This window comes from Benincasa hispida, chromosome 6, assembly GCF_027475165.1.
Source record: "Benincasa hispida cultivar pf3 chromosome 6, pf3_genome.v1.1, whole genome shotgun sequence".
Taxonomy (NCBI): Eukaryota; Viridiplantae; Streptophyta; class Magnoliopsida; order Cucurbitales; family Cucurbitaceae; genus Benincasa; species Benincasa hispida.
In genome coordinates this window covers 51,331,785-51,354,803 of record NC_143483.1, presented here as the reverse complement: position 1 = coordinate 51,354,803, position 23,019 = coordinate 51,331,785, and the positions used below count along the sequence as shown (strand labels likewise).

The 23,019-nt window shown below is 36.9% G+C and overlaps 1 protein-coding gene across 1 annotated transcript; it reads left to right on the top strand.

Moving 5' to 3' along the window:
• The first annotated feature begins 1,879 nt into the window (after positions 1-1,879).
• Positions 1,880-21,185, top strand: HST (ARM repeat superfamily protein). The gene is made up of 22 exons (XM_039033518.2): positions 1,880-2,288; positions 3,533-3,634; positions 4,133-4,276; positions 6,941-7,021; positions 7,159-7,228; positions 7,424-7,494; positions 7,567-7,730; positions 7,811-7,882; positions 7,964-8,201; positions 8,420-8,482; positions 8,585-8,875; positions 10,523-10,636; positions 10,724-10,841; positions 10,927-11,096; positions 11,172-11,273; positions 11,636-11,739; positions 12,089-12,374; positions 12,726-12,973; positions 19,397-19,900; positions 20,020-20,314; positions 20,405-20,588; positions 20,669-21,185. Exons 1-22 carry the CDS (start codon positions 2,184-2,186, stop codon positions 20,746-20,748), a joined length of 3,606 nt encoding a protein of 1,201 aa, XP_038889446.1. The 5' UTR covers positions 1,880-2,183; the 3' UTR covers positions 20,749-21,185.
• Positions 21,186-23,019: the final 1,834 nt, after the last annotated feature.

Sequence of the window (23,019 nt, the reverse complement as noted above, 5' to 3'; positions counted from 1 at the left end):
TAAGGAAATAATATATCATATATTTACCTACATAATATGTACATATACACACATATTATAACATTAGGGTGAGAGCAAGGAATATAATTTTACTCTCAAGCTTCGTTTATCTAGTTAGAAAAAAACCTTTTCCACTCCCTCTCCTATTTCCTACCCAATTCGAGGCGAACTTCGTGAGATAGAATAGATATCTCTAATCATGATGTATTTACAATTTTTTGGATAACTTTTACCACCATATGCATATTCTTCCCCTCGATTCAAAGTCAATACTTAGATTTGAAACATGGTACATAACATTCATTTATTTATTTTGAATTTAATGTATTGAGTTTGAATTATCAAACTTCTAATTAGCTAAATAAAAATACATATTTAAGTTATTTAAAAAAGACAACTTTTTTTTAAAAAAAACATCTTAAAATTCATTAATGAGAAACACCTCTTAGCGGATTATAAAAAACTAAGCTTAATGATCGACCTTAATCACATGGGTAAATTCCAGATCCCTTCAACAATAGAAGAAACTCATCTAACTAAAGAAACCCAATTACAAGCTTAGGGTACAAAAGAACATCCAATAATGTAAACTCAAATCATCCACATTTTAATCTCATCTAAAATCACCCAAATTGAGAAATTTAGCATATAATTATTATGAATAGCTTTAACTAATACTTGAGAATTTGATTAAACCCAAATATTGGTTAAACTCATTTCAAACCGCACTTCAAGTCTAAATAGAATCACCAAAGCTTTGGTTGCATTATGTTTAAATTGCTAACACTCTTATAAAATATAGTTGGCAAACCGCCCTAGATCAATTCTCTTAATTGAGATTCAAATGTAGGGACAAAGGATTAAACCTTCACCCTCTAGAGAGAAAGGTTATATTAACTACCGTTGAACTAAATTTACTTTGACGACTATTGTATTATGATTAAATGTACGAGTAAGTACAACTTAATGAGAACTGACGCTATTCCTTCGCTTAAAGTCCGATATTTAAATCTTCTTACTCACACTTGTTGATTTAAATGTCACTGATTAGATTAATAGATGATTTAAACGGCACAAAAAGAAAAAGAAAAAATGAAAAATGAAAAAGAAAAGAGTAAACCAAGTAGACAAAAGCCAAACTAAGCATAATTCAACACAATATTTAGCATATATCTTTTTTCCCAAGATCATAGTTCGAATTTTCACAACCCATACTAAGATAGCCAAATAGATAAAATAACAATGAATTTGTGTCTAACAGGCATAAACTTTATTTCTAGGAATTGAGGTTAGATTTCTCGAAGTAAGAGCTATTTTTTAGGGACTTTTGTGCCCCAATGCCTAATCACAGTAAAGTTATTATTGAGTCAGATTGTTTGGAAGTGGTTAATTTATTAAATAACTCGACCGTTAAGTATCTTACCTTATTGAGGATATTAAGTTCAGCGCCATGATGTTGGAGATGTATCCTTCAATCATACTTTTTGACGTCACAACTTTATGACTCATTCACTTGCGCGAAAGGCGGTGGAAGAGAGAACGTTTCTCTTCTCATCCAATATTTCTTACCTTGGGTGATTGTTTTTCTAATTTTGCTTTTATTGTTTCCTCAAAAGAAAAAAAAGTGGAAAATTAAAATTTAAAAAAATTAACATTATCATAAATTTAACATAAAGATGTATGTTTAGTGCATATAAGGATTCATGCATGTTAGCATTTTAGTCCATTTTTCTCTTCTATATTTTATAAAATAAGTTTGAACCAGAAAAGTAAAAATAAAAGAAAACAAATACGATAAATAAAACTATTCTTGTTAGAAAGCTTGGAAAAATTAGGCTAAATTATAACAAACTATGATTGAAAATATTTATATGGAAAAAAGTTACATTTATTTTGTGAAAAAAGGGAGAGAGTTGAAATTTATGGTGGAGTAGGGGGGAAGGAAAACGGAAGAAAGAAGTTGAATAAAAAAAGGTACCTTCTCTGTGTCTTTACAGAGAGAAGAAGACGACCAGGGTCCATAAAACGTCTGTAGAAACTTGCAGAATCTTTATTCTTCAACAATCCCTTCAACAATCCTTCAAACCTTTCTCTTTCTCCCTCTCTCGCGGTTGTCACTGTGAAACCCAAGTAGCAGAAGCATCGGAAAAAGCTACTAGGAAAGGAAGAAGCATCGGCAATTGATGGGCGACAATACTGCTAATAATGTGGCCCAAGCCATTGCTGTATCGCTCGACTGGAGCTCCACTCCAGACGCTCGAAAAGCTGCTCTCTCCTATCTAGAATCTGTAAGCTTCATCATGTTTTGCCTTTTTTCTTGTTTAATAGTTTATGAGTGTGAGAAAATGCAGCTAATTATTTTTCTTTTGGGTTTTCTGATGCATGAATGCGAATTCTTGTTAGTTAAATAATATTTTGTTGGTTGATGATGCTGTTTTAATTGGGGTTTTGATGGATTCTGATTGTGGTTGGTTTTTGGGTTATGGAATCGCATGCTTACTTGGGGGTAATCTTATTGTATTCTGAGTTTTGGAAGATATTGGCAGTGGTTGGTTTTCTGGTTTATGAAAGCACTTGCTTATTTAGGGGCAAACTATGATGAATTTTCAAAACTTATTAAATTTTGGGAATCTTATTATATTATGAGTTTTGAAAGATGTTGGCAGTGGTTGGTTTTCTAGTTTATGAAATCAGTTACTTATTTTGGGGCAATTTATGATGAATCTTCAGAAGTTGTTCATCATTGTGAAATTGAGCACTCTGGAGTCAGATACTATTCCTTTTTAAATGCTTTTATCCCCTTTCTGTTTTTCTTCTCTCATGAAACTTGTTGAAGTATAGATATAATTTTGTTTTCCATAATCCATAAACTTAAGCTTTGGGTTGATTAGTGATATAACATAGTACTAGGGTAGGAGGTTGTGTGTTGAACCATGCTATGTCATTTCCTCCTCAATTGATATTGATATCCGCTTGTTGGATCTTTTACAAATTTCCAAGCCCACAAGTAAAGAGAGTGTTGAAGTTTTGATATAATTAAATTTACTGCAAATGATCAACTTAAGCTTAGGGGTGAGCAAAGCAAGCCGAAAAACCGGCTGAGCGATTGAAACCGAAACCGAGCTAACTGACAACGGTCGATGTCAACTGACATATGATCACCCCTACTTAAGCTTTTGGGTTGATTCCATTTAACAAAACCAATATGCTGATTATTTTATTTATTTATTTTTGGATAGAAGTTTCTTTCACCTCTTTGTTCTCTTCTCTTTTTAATGAAAATAAAATTTTGAGCAACCGAAGTGACTTTATTGTCTTCTCTTGTTCTCATACTTATTTCGATCAATTTTGTAATCCTCATAGATTGTTCTTTTATTTTTTACTTTTTTTCAATGAAAGTTGTTGTCATTGTAAAAGGAAGCAATCCTCATAGATGGTAAATTATGTTCTTGTATTTGGTTACTTGTTTTCTGATTCACAATGACCTACGTTTAAATTCTTGTGTTTTTTAGCATTCTTTTCACTTTTGCAGATTAAAACTGGTGATGTACGGATTTTGGCCAGCACATCCCTGGTTCTAGTTACAAATAAATGGTCTTCTGAGATTCGGCTTCATGCGTATAAAACGCTACAAGTTTGTGATTCCATCTTTAATGCCTAACTTGTAACCCTATTAACAACCTATTCATCCTTTCCATGCATGCTTTTTTCAAACAATAATTTATATTTATTTGTCATCTGTATTTGAATTTTTTGTATTGAACTGGAGTATGGGGAACCCTTTTCCAGATTTAAGCATGGCTTTTAGCTGAATTTAAACCTCATCAACTTTTTCTGAAAATATTCTTGGTTCCAATTTTTGTTACTCTCGTTGGTCCTAAGAAGTTTTAACCTGCAAGCATGACTCTTATAATATACTTAAATTAATGTTGTATATGAATTTAAATATAATGATTTATCGTTGAAGTTGATTAAATGAATTTTATTGTGCCCCGTATTTATTTTTGGGTTTGTAATTCATAACTCTAAATCCTCCTTTTCAGATTTCCATCATTGTTTCAACTGTTACATATTTGAATAATTGATTTTATCTCAATTTATTTCAGCTGTATTTGTTTGTATCTTTATGCAGCATTTGGTTCGCTTAAGATGGGAGGAATTGAATTCTATGGAGAAGAGAGATTTTGCAAATGTTTGCATTGAGCTTATGGCTGAAATCACGTCTCCTTGTGAAGAATGGGCTTTGAAAAGTCAATCAGCTGCTCTTGTTGCTGAGGTCATGCTCTTTAGGAACTACAGGATCTTAATTTATTATTTACACTGTAATAGGGCTGACAGTAGAAAGATATAGGAAGGTCATCCGTTGTTTCTGGGATTTGAAAGTCATTATTATCTTTGTGAATCCAATTTAAAAAAATGAAAGATATAAATCTACATCGAAATCACTTTTTTTTAGAACAACTGCTTTCATTGAGAAAAAAAGGAAGAATACAAGGGAATACAAAAACCAAGCCCACAAAACCCCCCTAGAGAAAGGGCTTCCAGCTAAGTAAAATATTGCTTACGAATAGTTACAAAAAGTTCTCGAGATCGAAGCCTAAAGAGAAACATGAAACCTTAGCAAAGACCAAATCTCACTAGGGTGTCTCTCCACCCCACGAAACACTATGTTGTTCCTCTTCTCCTAAAGATCTCACAATAGAGCACATATCCCCGCAAACCAAAGAAAACGACCTTTCTCTTTCAAATGAGGATGGAGGAACTCCTTGATCATAGAACGAATGTTCCTCTGATGAGCAAACATATAATCAAACTCCTGAAAGAAGCCATTCCATACAGATCTTGCATACTGACACTCTCAGAGAAGGTAGATCCAAGTTTTCCTCCGCCTTTGAACAAAAGATGCAACAAAAAGGATCCATTAACGAAGACATCTTTCTCAAAAGCCTATCCATTGTGTTCACACTACTAAGGCACCAAGCAAAACTTGCCAAGAAAAGAATTTGACTTTCTTAGGAATCTTAATCCTCCATAAAACATCAAAGATCGACTCAATGGCAGGAGAGGGATCCAATAAAATCCTAAAGAAAGACCTACAAAAGAAGCCCTTTGTGGGTGAAGAACTCCAAACACGAGCATCCTTTCTTCCAAGCCTAAAGTTAAGTGATATATAATTAACTTTGCTTTTACCCACTAGCTTAAGTTTTTGGGTCAATTGGTGATTGAAGATGGTATTAGAGCAGGTGGTCTAGGGAGGTCTTGTGTTCAAGCCCCTGCAATGTTATTTCCTCTCCATTTAATATTGATTTCCACTTGTTTAGTCTTCTTCATATTTCAAGTCCACAAGTGAGGGGGAGAGTGGTATATGATTAAATTTGCTCTTACCCACTAGCTCAAGCTTTTGGATCAATTGGTGATTTAAGACCCTCAATCAAAGAAAGAAGAGAGGCGACCTCCGTCATTTCCCTATTGAATAAAGGCCAACGGAAACCAAAAGAGAAAGAAGTCGAATTCTCCGACTAAACCAAAAATCCGACGCCTGACAATTTTTCAAGGAGGACAAATGATATAATCAAGGAAACACAGATGAGTGAGGTCTATCCCCCACCCAATGATCTTCCTAAAAGTACGTTTCCTTACCATCTACCACAACACAAAAACAAGATTGGGAAAAGGAAGGAAGATGAAAAGAAATCTCACTCCACAGATTTTGGTGTGTGCTTTTAACCCCTTTCGCCGCCACCCACGCATAGGGATGGGGACCTGCTTGCTCACAATAACCGATACTTGCTTTTGTTAATTTCAAGCCCCGACATTCCCTCAAAGAACCCTAGAATGTGATTGAGGATAAAGAAAGAGTTTTCTTTGCCAGAGCAGAAGGACATTGTGTCATTAGAAAACTGAGGTGAGATAGATCCACCTCCTTAAAACCAACCTTTGAAGGGCTCGAGAATGCCTCCTTCCACCTCCTTGTGAATGAGATGAATTAAGACTAGTTCACAACTAACAGGAAAAGGAAAATATATAGGGGATCCCTTGTCTCAAGCTTAGGCCTTTATCGAACTCTTGGAGAGCTGCTAATAAGGACAAAATATTTCACATTCCTAATGCATTCCTACACCCACATTCTCCATTTATACACGAAGTCTTTCTTTCCCATCACCCATGGTCGTAAGCTTTCTCAAAGTCGATTTAAAAAATCACACCCTCCTTTTTCTTGGTTCTATAATCCTCAATGACCTTGTTCACCGTGAGGGTCTGATAAAAAATTTGTCTCCCCATTGCAAAGTTCCTTAGAGCTTCAGAAATAGTCGAAGGGAGCATTTTCCTTGAGCGATTATCCAAGACCTTCGCAAGGATCTCGTACACATTGGTTATAAGACTGATAGGTTTGAAATCCTCGACCCTCTTTGCACTTTCCTTCTTAGGAATAAGACACACGAAAGTTTCCGAAAGGAAGCGGTTCAAGATGCCCTCTTGCAAAGAATGCTTTAGAAGTCCCCCTTTAGAAGATTCCAATTATCTTGGAAAAAAGCCATAGAGAAGTCATCCAGGCCAGGGATTTGCTCCTATCACTCCCAAAAACTGCATTCCTAATTTCATCTAGAGTGAAGGACCTCCATCTCCACACCCTCTCTGGTTGAGATGGGACTCCAATCAATGCCTTGAACAAATGGTTTTGGCATCAGGCAAGGCTGTACAGGTCAAAAACCATGGACAAAATCTCCTCCTCCACTAACTCGACTCGTACGCTTCTCATTGCCCTTGATCAAAATATAGACTGATAGGTCTTAGCTTTCTTGTTATTCTTAATATTTGGTTTGGCTCTTGACTTGGTTTGTAACTTCTCACGTATGAATGCAATTTTTTTCTCATGTTATAGAAAAGCATTCATACATACTATGATACTAGTTATTGCTCTTCTTTTCCTGATTTACAGATAGTCAGAAGAGAGGGATTAAGTTTATGGGAAGGATTGTTCCCATCTTTGGTTTCCCTGTCTAGTAAGGGTCCTATACATGTAAGTTCCAAAATTTGTTGCTTCAGAAATTTCTCCATTAAGGAAAAAAAAGGTTCTTCAGACACATTATTTCTTCTTCCTTCATTCCAAGAATTATACTCATATAATTAATTACTCTTTTGTTCATTTAATCTTAGGCGGAGTTGGTTTCAATGATGCTGAGGTGGCTTCCTGAAGATATTACAGTTCACTATGAAGATCTAGAAGGTTCATCATGAACTTTCATTGGTGTTCATGTGCTTCTGTTATATTATTTTTTATTATTGACTGGATGTCGGTAGCATTATAATTTATACATTTGGTGATATGTACTGGTACTGGTTTAAGTCTCTACATCTGAAGCTTTATCTTCTTTGTTTACATTTTGAAGTGGTGGTTCAATAACTTACAAAGGATTTTCAGGTGATCGGCGCAGAATCTTGTTGCGTGGGCTTACTCAATCTTTGCCTGAAGTTTTTTCTTTGTTGTATACAGTACGTTCATCCCTTAACATTCACACACTTCCTCATTCTAGATTTAGTATGATATTTCTTTTTGTTAAATAGTTACTGGAGAGGCACTTTGGAGCTGCCCTGAGTGAAGTAAGCAGTCAAAGGCTGGACATTGCAAAACAGCATGCAGCCGCAGTTACTGCTGCCTTAAATGCTGCTAATGCTTATGCTGAATGGGCACCACTACCTGATCTTGCTAAATATGGTATAATACGTGGGTATGATATTTTTATCTTATTCTTTGTAGAACCTGAGTTGGAGTTGTTGGTATATCTGGTTCTGAATGCACTCTCGACAGGTGTGGCTTCTTACTTTGTTCTCCTGATTTTCGCCTTCATGCCTGTGAATTTTTCAAGCTTGTCTCTGCGAGGTATGTCGCAGTGTTATGCATGTTCTGCGCAATCCTGAGCAAATGTCTTGACTTCCATTCTGTTTTGCACGTAAAATGCAGGAAAAGATCTCCAGATGCTACTACAACTGAATATGACTCTGCCATGAGAAATATTTTTGAGATATTGATGAACATCTCTAGAGAATTTTTTATCAGAGGTCCTCCTAGTTCTGGTGTGGTTGATGAAAGTGAATCTGAGTTTATGGAATGCATTTGTGAAAGTCTCGTATCCATGGGTTCATCTAATTTGCATTGTATATCTGGGGACAGCACTCTGCTTCCACTTTATCTTCAACAGGTAATTATGATTTGTCACCCCTGCGCTTAGAACCCCAGGCTTTAAGGATGTGAAACACTTGACCCCAAAGGCAACCCAAGGGGGTTTCATTTTTTGGGTCAGGCTAACTCAAGTATATCACTGACATAAAAGATTTGAGCTTCTAATGGATTTCAAGATTTATGAATAGTTTGCACACTGAAATATGCTTTCTTACTCGGAGATTTTTCCTGTCATAGATGCTGGGCTTTTTCCAACACGATAAATTAGCTCTTCATTTTCAGTCCCTGCACTTTTGGCTGGTATGTATGAGGTCTGTACGTTGTTTTCCTTAAAATGTTTGATATCACAATATTTTGCAGACAAGGTTTTATTTCAGCATGTACATTTTTTGTGCTCAATAGGCATTAATGAGGGATTTGGTATCAAAGTTGAAGGTTACAACCCATTCAACGGGAGATGTTTCAAAACCTAATTATCAAGGCTCTAGTTCTGCATCGCCTGATAATGACAAGAGATCAATCTTAAATTTTATGAATGATGATATATGTACTGTAATTCTTGATATATCTTTTAAGCGACTGCTGAAGAAAGAAAAGGTTTCCACTGTCGTAGCACCCTTACTGGGGGGATTGGAGTTGTGGAGTGATGATTTTGATGGAAAGGGTGATTTCAGCCAATATCGGTCAAAGCTGGTATGTATGACTACTTAATCTAATATTTACCCATGGTAATTGTTGTATTTTATAAGAACCTTTCTTGACTTTTTACACTTTCAGTATGAACTGGGATTCATTTTCTGAAGATATGACTCACGGAGTGAAAAGAGAATACAAAAAATTGAGAGAAAAACTATAAAATTAGCAAGGACAAATAAAGGCATTTCAGTTAAGATTTAAGACATATATCTTGCAAAGAGAAGCTAGAAAAATGTTCAGATAGAGAAAACTAAGATAAATCCTTTGGACGAGCTGATTCAAAACAATCGAGCCAAAAGAGATGCTTGTTTTAGAAAATCCGTTGGTTTCTTTCCAACCAAATTTCTGATAATGGGCTTAAACCACATTAATACACCAATTATAACACCAATTATAGTCTCGGAAGATAAAGCAGGACCAACCAGCAGCTGTTGAACATTACCCTTGAAAACATTAGAGAAACCCCACTGAAAATTAAAAATGGATAAAAGCTTGCACCAACAGGCACGTGAACAGGGACCACTAAAGAAAATATGTTGAGATAATCCCCATCAGCCGAACATAATGAGCAAATTGAGGGCGAAATACAATTATATGGCAGTTTTCTTTGAAGAACCTCAGAAGGGTTTTAGACTTCCATTAAACATAATCCATAACAAACTGCCAACTCTTTTGGTACATTTGGATTTCCATAATGCCAAATAAATCTCCTTTTCCAAAGGAGAAGAAGAAGTTAAATGTCAAGTTAATGACTTCACAGAAAATATGCCTGAGGGTTCAAGGGGCTACCCTTCAAAAAATGATGTTCCATGACTAAATAGAAGAATTCCAATGTGCTGAAATCGAATCACTCGGTGACATAGATAAAGAAAACAATCAAGGGATGCTAAACTTTGAAGGAGAATCATTTAACCATGGATCATGCCAAAAAGAAATACGACTGCCATTGTCTACGTTGAAAACAGAAAATGATTCCACACTCTTCCAAATCTTAGAAATACGCATCCAAGGATTACGAGAACTCAAAACATGCTTTCCAGGCGTATGCCTCTCAAAAATAGAGGAATCATGAATGCTAACAATTACCTTATGCCAGAAGGAATTAGGCTCGTGAATTAAATGCCATCCCCATTTAGCAACGTGTGTTTTGTTCTTACAATTTAAAGCTCCAATGCCATGATCACCATTAGTTTGTCCATCGAAACTAAGCTCCATCTCACCCAGTGATTGATTTTACCTCCTTCACTTTCTTTTCAAAAGGAAGACTTCATCGACCGCTCCAAAATTAGACCAACATTGGAAGGTATGAGAAATAAGGACATGTAATAGAGTGGGATCCAGGATAATACCAAATTGCAAAGCGCTAAATGACCGCCATGGGATAGGTTGAACCGTTTCCATCTATCAAGGTTCTTTTGAGGATTACAAATTGTTGGATCCATTCATTGTATTATTACTTATTGTTCTGTGTGTCTCCGTGCATATGTTAGAACCTTTCCAACTGTATACATGCAAGGAGGACGAGGATATTTTTTATTTTCTGGATTATGATTTATTTTGATGGCTCTCACATAATATCTATCCAGATTCCTGGTTAGTGTTTCAATATCATTTCTAGTATTTATGCAAAATTTCTCGATGCAGTTGGAGTTGATCAAATTTTTAGCTCTATACAAGCCTGTTATAACCAGCGATAAGGTTTCTGAAAGAATTATCACAATCATCAAAAGCCTTTCGCTATTACAAATGCCTTGTCAGGTTTGGTTACAGTACTTTCAATTAACTCCCCTGTAGTTCTTATGAGTTGGCTACTCTTTTGTAAGTGTAAGATTTGTTCTGATACAGGACATAGCTATGTTGGAAAGCATGCAATCAACTCTTGACAATGTTGTAAGTACTATTTTTGATGAATTTGGTGCGGCCAGTACTGAAATTCAGTTGCAATTGCGTGGAATTTTTGAAGGTCTGCCAATAACCTTGTGTTCTATTGACACTTTATGTCTAAATAAATTTGTAGTTCTGAGTTGACTGGTTCTTTGACCCCCTAGGTTTAATTCAGCAACTTCTTTCATTAAAATGGAGTGAGCCAGCCTTGGTGATGGTCCTTGGGCACTATCTAGATGCTTTGGGTCCCTTTCTGAAATATTTTCCTGATGCTGTTGCAAGCGTCATCAATAAGTTGTTTGAGCTCCTAACGTCACTCCCTATTGCTATCAAGGTTCTTATTGACATATGCATTATATGTTTAAAAGGACATACTTGGATAATTGTTTAATACACGGCTTTTTGGCAGGATCCTTCTACAAGTAGTGCAAGATATGCAAGGTTACAGATCTGTTCATCTTTTATTCGTATAGCCAAAGCTGCTGATAGAAGTATTCTGCCCCATATGAAGGTTTCCTTAACCTCTATTTATCACCTACGTGTTTATATGCACATAATTATTGACAAGCATACATGTAGATTCACTGTATTGACGAGAGTGAATTCGCCTTCCCTGATTTCTTTTCTACCCTCGCCTTCTCTTCATCTTCTAGTCTCATGCTCGCACCATGGTTTATATTAAGAAAAGGCTTTTTATTTATCTAAGAAAAGGCTTTTTATTTATCTTTCTGTTGTAAATCAATAGCAAAAGTATCTTAAAACTTAAGAATTGTAGACAACTTATACATGCATCAATTGAAATGACCAAGAGCCTTAGCTTATGATGGGAAATGGAATCGTCATCATTCATATTATCATTTTTTTCTTGCATAGGGTATAGCCGACTCCATGGGATATTTACAAAGAGAAGGGCGTTTGCTTCGTGGTGAGCATAATCTTCTGGGTGAAGCATTTCTTGTCATGGCTTCTACTGCTGGGTAATTAGCAACTTATTTGAACTGACTTCATTTTATGGTTGACAATATGTTCATATTCAGATCTGTCATAGAGTTGAAGTTCAGAGGTTTCACCTTGTCTGAATGTTCTAAATATGTGTTTTATGTTGTATTTTCTTTGTATCCATAAATGTGCTTGGCTTCTGATTAGTATTAGAATTTTTTATTAATGCTGTAAGTATTCTAGTCGCTCATTTTATAAGAAAATTATCACTCACTATTAGGAAATGATCCTTGGAAATTTATTTAATAATTGAAATAACCCTAGCTATTTTTACACAATTTTTGTCTAACATCATGCTATTATTCCACTTCTATAAACCTGTTGCAGAATTCAACAGCAGCATGAAATTTTAGCTTGGTTGCTGGAACCTTCAAGTCAACAGTGGATGCAGCCTGAGTGGCAAAATAATTATTTGTCTGACCCCCTGGGTCTGGTTCGTCTTTGTTCTGAGACATCTACAATGTGGTCAATTTTCCACACTGTGACATTCTTTGAAAAAGCACTTAAGAGAAGTGGAACAAGAAAAGCCCATCCAAATATGCCGAACTACTCAACCACAAGTTCTCACCCCATGGCTTCCCATTTGTCATGGATGCTACCTCCCCTGTTAAAAGTAAACTGCAATTCTATGATTGTTACTGACTAATTCTTATTATTTCTTTTGAAATTCTATGTTTGGGTAGAAGTTTCCCATGTTCTCAAGTAGAATTATTAATAAGTGAAAAAAAAGAAAGCTTTTGATGTCTCCTATAGCACATTGGGAATGTGCAGTCTCCTCATGTAGTAGTGGGGTGGGCTATGATGCATGGATATCGAGAATTCCTGCCTTTTCTTTTCTATTTGAAGTTATCTGTCTATAAAATAAATCACAGTTCGTGTGTTGAAGATTTTTTTTTTTTTAATTAAAATCCACAGTTCACTGCATGCACCGAATGATAACCATCAACATCTCTTTGATATGCAGTTGCTCCGTTCTTTACATTCCCTTTGGTGTCCAGCTGTATCCCAGACATTACCTGGAGAGGTCAAGGCTGCAATGACTTTGAGTGATACTGAGAAATTCAGTCTTCTTGGTGAAGCGAACCCTAAACTTTCAAAAGGTGCATTAAGTGTCACAGATGATCCTCACTCTGACATGAGCAAGGGAGGGGGGCATCCAGAGGCTAGTGAAACTGATATTCGTAATTGGTTTAAATGTATAAGAGATAGTGGGTAAGTAACGAGTAACATATGCATGTCTCTGGTCTATTCTTGGTTGTGCAATTTATAGTTTCTCTTTCCATATTCTTCATGATTCCTGCTTTCTTATATTTTGTTTTGTTTGTTTATTTAACTAGATAAGATATAAAAATATTTTTGTACCATATCAAGTATAACACTCTCGATTCTGTTTCCTTAAAAAAGAAAATGAAAAAAAAAAAAGCAAGTAGATCTTATTCTCTATTTTGGCTGAAAGCTTCGAAGGAGATCCCCCAGCAAAATTCTGGTGGTAATTACAAGATGACTGTTGCTGGACTGTGAGGAGAAATAAGAGAGAATCTTTTACCACATATCATATTTCTATTCTTCTTGAAATCACCTTTTGAGCATACTCGCCTGTGTTCTTTCATTTATCTTTATTGAATGTTAGGCTTCTGATAAAAGAAATGATGCACACTAGTATTGTAGTGTTAGACGGATGGCTGTTTTAGAAGATAAGTAGGATTCCAATGTTACAGTTTTTGTACCCCTTTGCCTTTTTCCCTTCGTACATTTCATCTCTCCATCAATAGTTTTTATTGAAATAGAAGAAAAGAAGACGACACAAGGAGTTTACGTGAAAAACCCTAATTCAGGGAAGAAAAACCACGGTAGAAAAGGACTTATTATTTAATGTCATACATACAATAGACCCAACCTCATATAAATAGAATGAGGTGAAACCCTAATTTAGCAAATATAGTATAAATTACAAAAGTGCCCTTAGGGCTAATTCAACGTATTTCAACACTCCCCCTCAAGTTGGGGCATAGATATCGACAAGACCCAACTTGCTAATACAAGCTTCAAACATCTGTCTCGATAACCCTTTCGTAAAAACATCTGCAATCTGTTGGACTGAAGGTATGTAGGAAATACAAATAGCTCTGCGGTCTAACTTTTCTTAACAAAGTGCCTGTCAATTTCCACATGTTTGGTTCTATCATGTTGCACGGGATTATTCGCAATACTGATGGCAGCCTTATTATCACAATACAGCTTCATGGGCCCCGGACTACTCTCGTGAAGAACAGATAAAACTTTCTGCAACCAGATTTCTTCACACACTCCCAGATTCATAGCTCTATACTCTGCCTCAGCACTACTTCTGGCCACTACACCCTGTTTTTTACTCCGTCAAGTTATCAAATTTCCCCATACAAAGGTACAGTACCCTGAGGTTGACCTTCTATCAGTCATAGATTCGACCCAATCTGAGTCAGTATATGCCTCGATGCTCCGTGTGTCATGTTTCCTGAACACCAAGCCCTTCCCAGGGATGGACTTCAGGTATCTCAAAATTCGAGTCACAGCTTCCATGTGCTCCTCATATAGACTCTGCATGAATTGACTTACTACACTCACAACATAGGAGATGTCGGACCTAGTATGAGACAAGTAAATCAGTTTTCCTACTAAGCGTTGATACCTCTCCTTATTCACAGGAACTCCTTCTGAAATACTTTTCAGTTTGCTATTGACCTCAATAGGAGTGTCAATAGGTTTGCATCCAGTCATTCCTGTTTCCTTTAACAAGTCCATAGTGTACTTCCACTGAGATACAGATATTTCTGCTTTTGTTCTTGCCACTTCCATCCCTAGAAAATACCTTAAACTACCAAGATCCTTGATTTCAAATTCACCTGCCATCCTTTGTTTTAGCTTAGCAATTTCTGTCGTGTCATCCCCTGATAGGATGATGTCATCAACATACACTACCAACACAACAATCTTTCCTAAGGGTGATTTTTTGATAAACAAGGTATGATCAGAATGCCCCTGAACCAAACACAGTGAACCTGTCAAACCATGCTCTAGGGGACTGCTTCAACCCATATAAAGACTTCCTGAGTTTGCAAACATGATTCCCAAACTTAGCTTCGAAACCTGGAAATGGACTCATATAAACTTCCTCTTCCAACTCACCATTTAGGAAGACATTCTTTACATCTAGTTGATGTAGGGGCCAATCTTTATTTACGGCGACAGACAGAAGAACACGAATCATGTTTAACTTAGCCACTGGGGAAAAAGTTTCTGAATAATCAATCCCATACCTCTGAGTGAACCTTTTAGCAACTAACCTGGCTTTATACCTCTCGAGTGTTACGTCAGATTTATACTTCACTGTGAACACCCATTTGCAACCAACTGTTTTGTGACCTCTTGGGAGAGCTACTAACTCCCAAGTCTTATTTACCTCAAGAGCCCTCATTTCCTCCATTACTGTTGCTTTCCACTCGGGAACTTCCATGGTTGCATGTACACTGGTAGGTATTGCTAGAGCATCCAACTGAGTAGTAAAAGCCTTAAAACCAGGAGATAAGTTACTATAGGTCAAAAAACTATGCAAAGGGTATTTTGTACATGACCTGGTTCCCTTTCTCAGAGCAATTAGCATATCCAGAGTGGTATCATAGTTGTCAGTTTTCGTCTGTCTCTCTTCAGTATCAGACTTTTGAGACAATTCTGCATCTTCTTGAGGATCTTTCAGCACCTCATTATCTCCTGAAGTTTCAACCTTCTCTGAGCTCATTTCATCATTTTCTATGTTCCCAGACTTTTCTTCAAGACTCTCCTCTGAAACAATGGGATCTTGAACCTGAGCTGGTTCCGACGCTTGGACACTTTCCGATGGAACACCAGAGGTTTCCTGAATTTCCTTTCTGAGATTCTTCCTATAGTATGTTATCCAGGGCACTTGTCTAGTAGGAAGAACCGACATGGGAACAACAGGAGCAGAGTCAGGTTTAAGACTAGGTAGACTGGGAACAACAGGAGCAGAGTTAGGTTCAAGACTAGGTAGACTAGGTCCAGGAACATTGGGGCTAGGCTCAGGTTCAGGAATATTAGGACTAGGCTCAAGATTGAGGCTAATGGATACGGAGTACGTGGAACTGTTAGTCTCTTCATTCGTGGTCTTCCCCTGAAGATGACTAATGGGAAAGAACGGTTTATCTTCAAGGAATGTGACATCCATAGTGACAAAATATTTTCTGGAAGATGGATGAAAGCATTTATAGCCTCGCTGATGAAGGGGATACCCGACAAACACACATTTTTTAGCTTGTGGAGCAAACTTAGTCCAGTGTGGACCATGAGTATGAACAAAGGTTGTACACCCAAACACACGAAGAGGAACCTCAGGAATAAGACGGGTAGACTGATAGGACTTTTTGAAGCACTCAAGAGGGGTTTGAAACTTTAGAACTCGTGAAGGCATTCTATTAATTAGATGAGCTGCGGTATGAACCGCATCTCCCCACAGGTACGAAGGGAGAGACGCTGGAATTATCAAGGAACGAGCAACTTCAATGAGATGGCGATTTTTCGCGATTTTTCCGTTCAGCCACCCCATTTTGTTGTGGAGTATATGCACACGAGTTTTGATGGATGATCCCTTTTGACACTAGGAATTCCTGGAAGGTGTGGTTGACAAACTCACGACCATTGTCACTCCGAAGAATGGCAATCTTTGTGTTGAACTGTGTTAATACAGTGGTATAGAACTGTTTGAAGGTAGATAAAACCTCGGACTTATCAGCAAGGAGATATACCCATGTAAGTCGGGTATGGTCATCGATGAAAGTTACAAACCATCGTTTACCAGACAGGGTAGAGATGCTTGAGGGACCCCAAACATCACTGTGGACCAGGTGAAAAGGCTGGGTAGGTTTATAGGGCTGAGAAACAAACGACACGCGAGGTTGTTTAGCACGTATACAGACATCACAAGATAATGAAGAAACATTCACATTATGGAATAAATGAGGAAATAAATATCACATATATTGAAAACTAGGATGTCTAAGACAAAAATGCCACAATAAATAATTTGTTTCAGACATAGTAAACGAAGATAAAAGACTAGTCCTAAACAAGCTTCTGGAGGAAGCATCTGTAGAAAGGAAATATAGGCCTCTGTCATATCGGGCAGTGCCAATCGTCTTCCTCGAGCTCAAGTCCTGAAACAAAGCAGTATCTAGTGAGAAGACAACTCTACAGTTCAAATCTTTTGTTATTTTGCTTATTGATAATAAGTTGTAAGAAATTTTGGGCACATGTAAGACATTTTGCAGAGTTAATCCCTGAAATGGTGACAGTCTGCCTTTTCCAGCAATAGGAGCGAAGGACCCATCCGCAATTCGAATCCTTTCATTTCCAGCGCTTGGATAGTATGAGAGAAACTAGTCGGATGAGCAGTTAAGTGATCGGTCGCTCCTGAATCTAGAATCTATAACTCATTCCCTTCAACAAGGAAACTAAAAGATTGAGGGTTACCTGATTGAGCAACTGTTCCGATCCCTATGGTACCTGAATCACTAGGATTGGTCACTGAAGGCTATGTCTGAGGTTGTGCAGCCCCCTTAACTGATTCACCCATTAGAGCACGTCCAGATTTTGACTCGTCATTCAGAAGGCGACATTTACCATTTGGAGGGTGACCATGCAATTTCCAGCACTGATCTTTTGTGTGCCACTGTTTTTTGCAATACTCACATACTGGGGGTGTTTTACTATTCTGCTTGTCATCATCAGCTCCAACGGACTTTACCCCGAAAGCAGCTGACTCTACAGTGGTAACACCCGACCCGTTCATTGCACTCAATCTATCTTCTTCCAATCTAACCTCTGAACAGACCTCCATGAGAGACGGAATTGGTTTCTGCCCTAGTATTCAACTACGAAATGTATCAAATTTGGGGTGTAGCTCGGCAAGAAAATCATACACACGCTCAACCTCTTCTATCTTGGAGTATTGAATTCCATCTTGTGGGCAGTTCCAGATGATCTCCTGACATAGATCCATTTCTTGCCATAACAACGACATCTTGCTGAAGTATGACGTTACATCCATGCTCCCTTGTTTGCATTCGTAAATCTGTTTACGTAGAGTATACAGGCGGGATGCGTTCTGACGCCTCGAATATAACCGTGGGACTGCATCCCAAATATCTCGGGCAGTGGTTGAATAGAGTAAAGGTTTCCCGATTTGTGGTTCCATGCTACTGATTAACATTGAGCGGAGCAAAGAATCCTCTGCCTTCCAGACACGCTCTTGAGGATCCCCAGGATTCGGTCGTGGTATCTCTCCAGTCAAATATCCAAACTTATGGCGTCCCTTAAGAACCATTTTAATTGTTTGGGACCAAGAAAAGTAATTTTGCCCATTCAACTTCTCTCCCGTGATCATTCCTGATACATCGGGGAAGAATCATGGCCATTCAATCTGGCTCCAAGGGCGGCCATCTGTTGCTAGAGACTAATCAATTGTTGTTGGAGTTCCCCATGAGATTCAGATCTGGAATTTTTCTGTCAAAAAACCATGGGATTTTCTTCAATGGAATCACCCATTCGAAATTGAGGCTGAACTGGATACACATGAGAAAGAAGCTGTCCACCATGGTGTTGTGAAGAAGCTACTGCCAGAAGTCCACCGACGGCAAAGTTCGGCAACCCGTGACCGGCGCTGCTCCCAGACGGCTGCGATGGTGGGTAACGGACAGAAGGCTCGGCGATTGGCTGCAAGGTTGAAGAAATTGCGTCGATCTGACTCGACCTGGCAGCTGGAGCAAACCCACGACCGTCTGGTGCAGATTCGGTTCTGTGCGACGCCGAGGTACCAATCGGTTGTAAATCGATCGCGTGCGTCGGCTGGAGGACGTGCGAAGCTGAGACGGTCGAGGTACCGATCGGCTGTAAATCGATCGCGTGCGCCGGCCGTGGAACGTGCGAAGCTGAAACGGTTGCGTGCGAAGTCGAGGGTCCGATCGGTTGTGAACCGCTCGCGTGTGCCGGCTGGAGAGCGTGCGAAGCGAAGAGACCTTCCTCGATGGTGTTTGGCTGGAACGGTTGAGTCTGGAAGTTAATCGGCGCGCTGGCTGGAGCAAGCCCACCACCTGCTGTTCAGCCCGCCGGCTAGATCTGTTCGGTTGAGCTACCTGGGATGATGGTTCGGAGATAGTGATCAACTGGTTTGAATCACAGCCTCATTAGTCAGCGTACCTTTACCTATCAAGTTTGATGATTGAGTTTCTTCTATCGGGGCTAGGGTTTCATCACCTTGCTCTGATACCATATTGAAATAGAAGAAAAGAAGACGACACAAGGAGTTTACGTGGAAAACCCTAATTTAGGGAAGAAAAACCACGGTAGAAAAGGACTTATTATTTAATGTCATACATACAATAGACCCAACCTCAGATATAAATAGAATGAGGTGAAACCCTAATTTAGCAAATATAGTATAAATTATAAAAATGCCCTTAGGGCTAATTCAACGTATTTCAACAGTTTTGTTTTCTATATAAAATATGATGTTACAGAGTATGTGTTCAAAGTTCATTTGATGGCTTTATTTAGTACCAAGTGCTAACTTGTCTTACATAATTTTAGGTATAACGTCGTTGGTTTATCAGCAACTGTTGGAGAATCGTTTTTCAATTGCTTGGATATTCATTTTGTCTCTCTTGCTCTAACGGAAAATGTCCACTCAATGGAATTCAGACATTTGAGGCAGCTAGTTCATGCGGTTATTATTCCTCTTGTTAAGTCTTGTCCTCCACATTTGTGGGATGTCTGGCTGGAGAAGCTCCTGATGCCATTAATTCAACATACCCAGCAATGTCTGAACTCCTCTTGGTCCAATCTCCTACATCAAGGTAGAGCAAACGTCCCTGATGTCCTTGGAATCCCTTCGAAGACCGACTTGAAAGTGGAAGTTATGGAAGAAAAGCTACTCCGAGATTTAACCAGAGAAGTATGTTTACTCCTTGCTGTTATAGCTTCATCACCTCTTAATCCAGGCCTTCCTTCCCTAGAGCAATCTGGACATGTGAATCGTGTGACTCTTTCATCTCTCAAACACTTGGATGAGTTCTCGTCAAGCTGCATGGTTGGGTAAGTATGGTATCATGTTTTTACCTAAAAAACTTGAGCACATTTTTTATCATAGAAAGAATATATAGAAGTTTTCATCTCTGATGTATGTATATGTTTTTTCTTTCTTGCCCCTTCAGCTTCTTAATAAAGCACAAAGGCTTAGCCATTTCAGCACTACGGATATGCTTAGATGCATTTACATGGACGGACGGTGAAGCTGTGGCAAAAATTTCTTCCTTCTGTTCTACTTTAGTTCTTTTATCTATATCAACAAAAGATGGGGAGCTCCACGAGTTTGTTTCCCGGGATCTCTTCTCAGCAATCATCCAAGGATTGACTCTCGAGTCGAATGCTTTCATTAGTTCTGATCTGGTTGTCCTCTGTCGTGATATATTTATACATCTCTCTGAGAGAAACCCAGCTCCTAGACAGGTTAGGTTGATTTGCTAGCTTATATTTGGTAGAATGCCAACAAATGAAACACATTCTAGTAAACAACGTCTGTTTCTTAAAACCTTTCAGGTCTTGCTCTCACTCCCCTGCATTAAACATCATGATTTGGTTGCTTTTGAGGAAGCACTGGCAAAGACATTTAGTCCAAAAGAACAAAAGCAATATATGAAGAATTTGCTTTTATTGGCAACTGGAAACCAATTAAAGGCCCTAGCAGCTCAGAGAAGTGTCAATACCATTACTAATGTATCAGGTAACTACAATAAACTTTTCTCCTGCTTATCATTTCAAATGGTTTCCAAGCTCTACTGAATTCTCCTTTCCTACCTTCAGCAAAGTCACGTGGTTCAGTCAGCGCTTCAGAGACAAGATTGGATGAAGGGGATTCTCTTGGCTTGGCAGCAATATTGTGACGGTCGTTCTCTCATGCAGACCTGCTGTACAGGAAATGAGCTATTTACTCATCGGAATTCTAACCGACATACCATAAGTTTGGTCTTCGGTTTATCATCAAAGATCTGCTAAGGATCTGTATACTCTTTCAACATCCCATATTCTATATTCTTGATATAGGCATTACACTTTTCTAGTACTCAGAAAGTTTCTCCTTGGCTGCGGTTTGAAGATGTTTACCAGATCTGAAGAGTTCCCATTGCTTACAGGGTTTATAAACCTCTATAACTTAAATAGGTAGATCAAGGTATTTATAAGCCCCACAAATTATAGTTTTAGAGTTATTTAAAGGTCTTTCTTCATACTAAGGTTTTTTTCTGTCAATACTTGTGTATGTAATTTTCAGTTTTATACCTGACTATTTTTTCACATTAAAGAGATGAGCTTTTAGAGAAAATCTGACCCTTAAAATCTCTTTCCTCGATTACTACGTTTCTCCTTTCGCTGCTGCAGATTAAATAAAGTTAAACTATTTATTGCCGGAAGTTGTGTCAAACTATTTATTGCAGATTTAATCGCTGCTGCAGATTAAATCACTGAACTTTTGAACTTATTCTATTTTAGTCACATCCTAATATGTCCAAATTAAAGTTCATGTGCTTTCAAGTTTTAATAGATCTTAATTTTAATCTTAAAAATAGTCTTCCTTCTATAAAATTTTATTATTATTGTCAAATAAGATTAGAAAAAGATATTATAAAAGTTTAGGACTACATATGTACCACCAAACATCTTAAAGAAAGATTAAGAGTAAGTTTTAGGTTAATTGAAATATGATCATGTTGGTTCAAAATGTGCTAAGATATCAAGGTGAGTTTAGCTCAAATGACATGGTCTAGCATATAATGTGTATGTAGTATAAATCCTTTCACCCTCTATTATACGCTTAAAAATAAAAGACTTGTTAAGTTGATAATGTCTATCCTAATCTCTCGATTCTTTTTTGTTTTTGGTGAATTTTTACAACATTATTTGATAGTTAATTTATGCATCGAGAAAAACTTAATTTTTTGAGTTAAACTTGATTTTTATTTAAATGCTTGAGTTTATAAAGATACATTGTGGTTTTTTTCCCATGAAAATTGGCTGAAGGCCAACTCAACCTCTATATTGGATTGGGCTATCACAACGTATTTGGGTTCACTTAGCTTTTAACGGAGTGAAAACTTTATTAGTTGCCTTGGATTGGTTTTAAATGTGTTTGATACTATATTTATAAATCATAAAATAAGGCATGATTATCCCCTAAATGTCAAATTTAATATAAACTATTATAAATTAAATTGTAGCATGTTTTAAGTTTAAATCTTTGTATAACTATTAATTTGTAATATTATATAAGTTAAAATACATTACACCACTACACCATGCATATTTTAATTTTTAGAAATGAATTGAGTTTATTACCTGAAATATTATATTTGTAAATATTTTTCTAATATAATCATGCATTTTTTTAAGAAAACTTAAAACTCAACATAAAAATGGTTCTCATAATTTGCTTTGTATTACAAAATTTAAAAACAATGGTAACAAAACACCTATTTAATAAAAAAGTATAAAACAAAATCTAAATTATCAACCAAACAAATACTAACCAAAACCCTAATTGTGCAATGCCTATTCAATTGGAGACCAAAAGGTTCAAAAAAAAAAAAAAAAAAAATTCTTCGACCCTGTTTGGTAACCAATTGATTTTTTGTTTTTATTTTTAAAAATTAAGCCTATTTTACCCAAATTTCAAAACAAAAACAACCTTTTTGAAAACTACTTTTTTTATTCTCAAAACTGGCTTTGGTTTTTTAAACCATTAATGAAAAATAGATAACAAAAGAAGAAATTTGAAGATGGAAATAACGTTTAATTTTAACAGAAAACAAAATGGTTACAAAATGAAATCTTAACAATTTTAGGAACATAACCACATGTAAAATAAAACAAATTTTAGAAATGTTTAAATTCGAAAATATTTTTCAAATTTTATAAACGAGGAAGTAGAACAATTATCAAGCAAATTTCTTAAAAAACAAAAAAAAGAAATTAAAATGTTATTAAATGGGCCTTTAAAAATCTAAAAGATACATATTATTAAAGTTCAAGAAATCTATTTGATGTAAAATTAAAACCTTAGAAAGAAAACATACACAAACTTGAAATTTCAATGATCATTTTCAAATATAAAAACAAACTAAAATATTTATAAATATAGTAAAATGTCAAAATATTATAAA

Bases quoted from the DNA above. Each gene is read 5' to 3' on its own strand.
- HST (XM_039033518.2), top strand. From the start codon at position 2,184: ATGGGCGACAATACTGCTAATAATGTGGCCCAAGCCATTGCTGTATCG. The intron at 8,202-8,419 runs GTAATTATGATT...TTCCTGTCATAG, and splicing joins TTCCACTTTATCTTCAACAG to ATGCTGGGCTTTTTCCAACA. The intron at 19,901-20,019 runs GTAAGTATGGTA...TTGCCCCTTCAG, and splicing joins TCGTCAAGCTGCATGGTTGG to CTTCTTAATAAAGCACAAAG.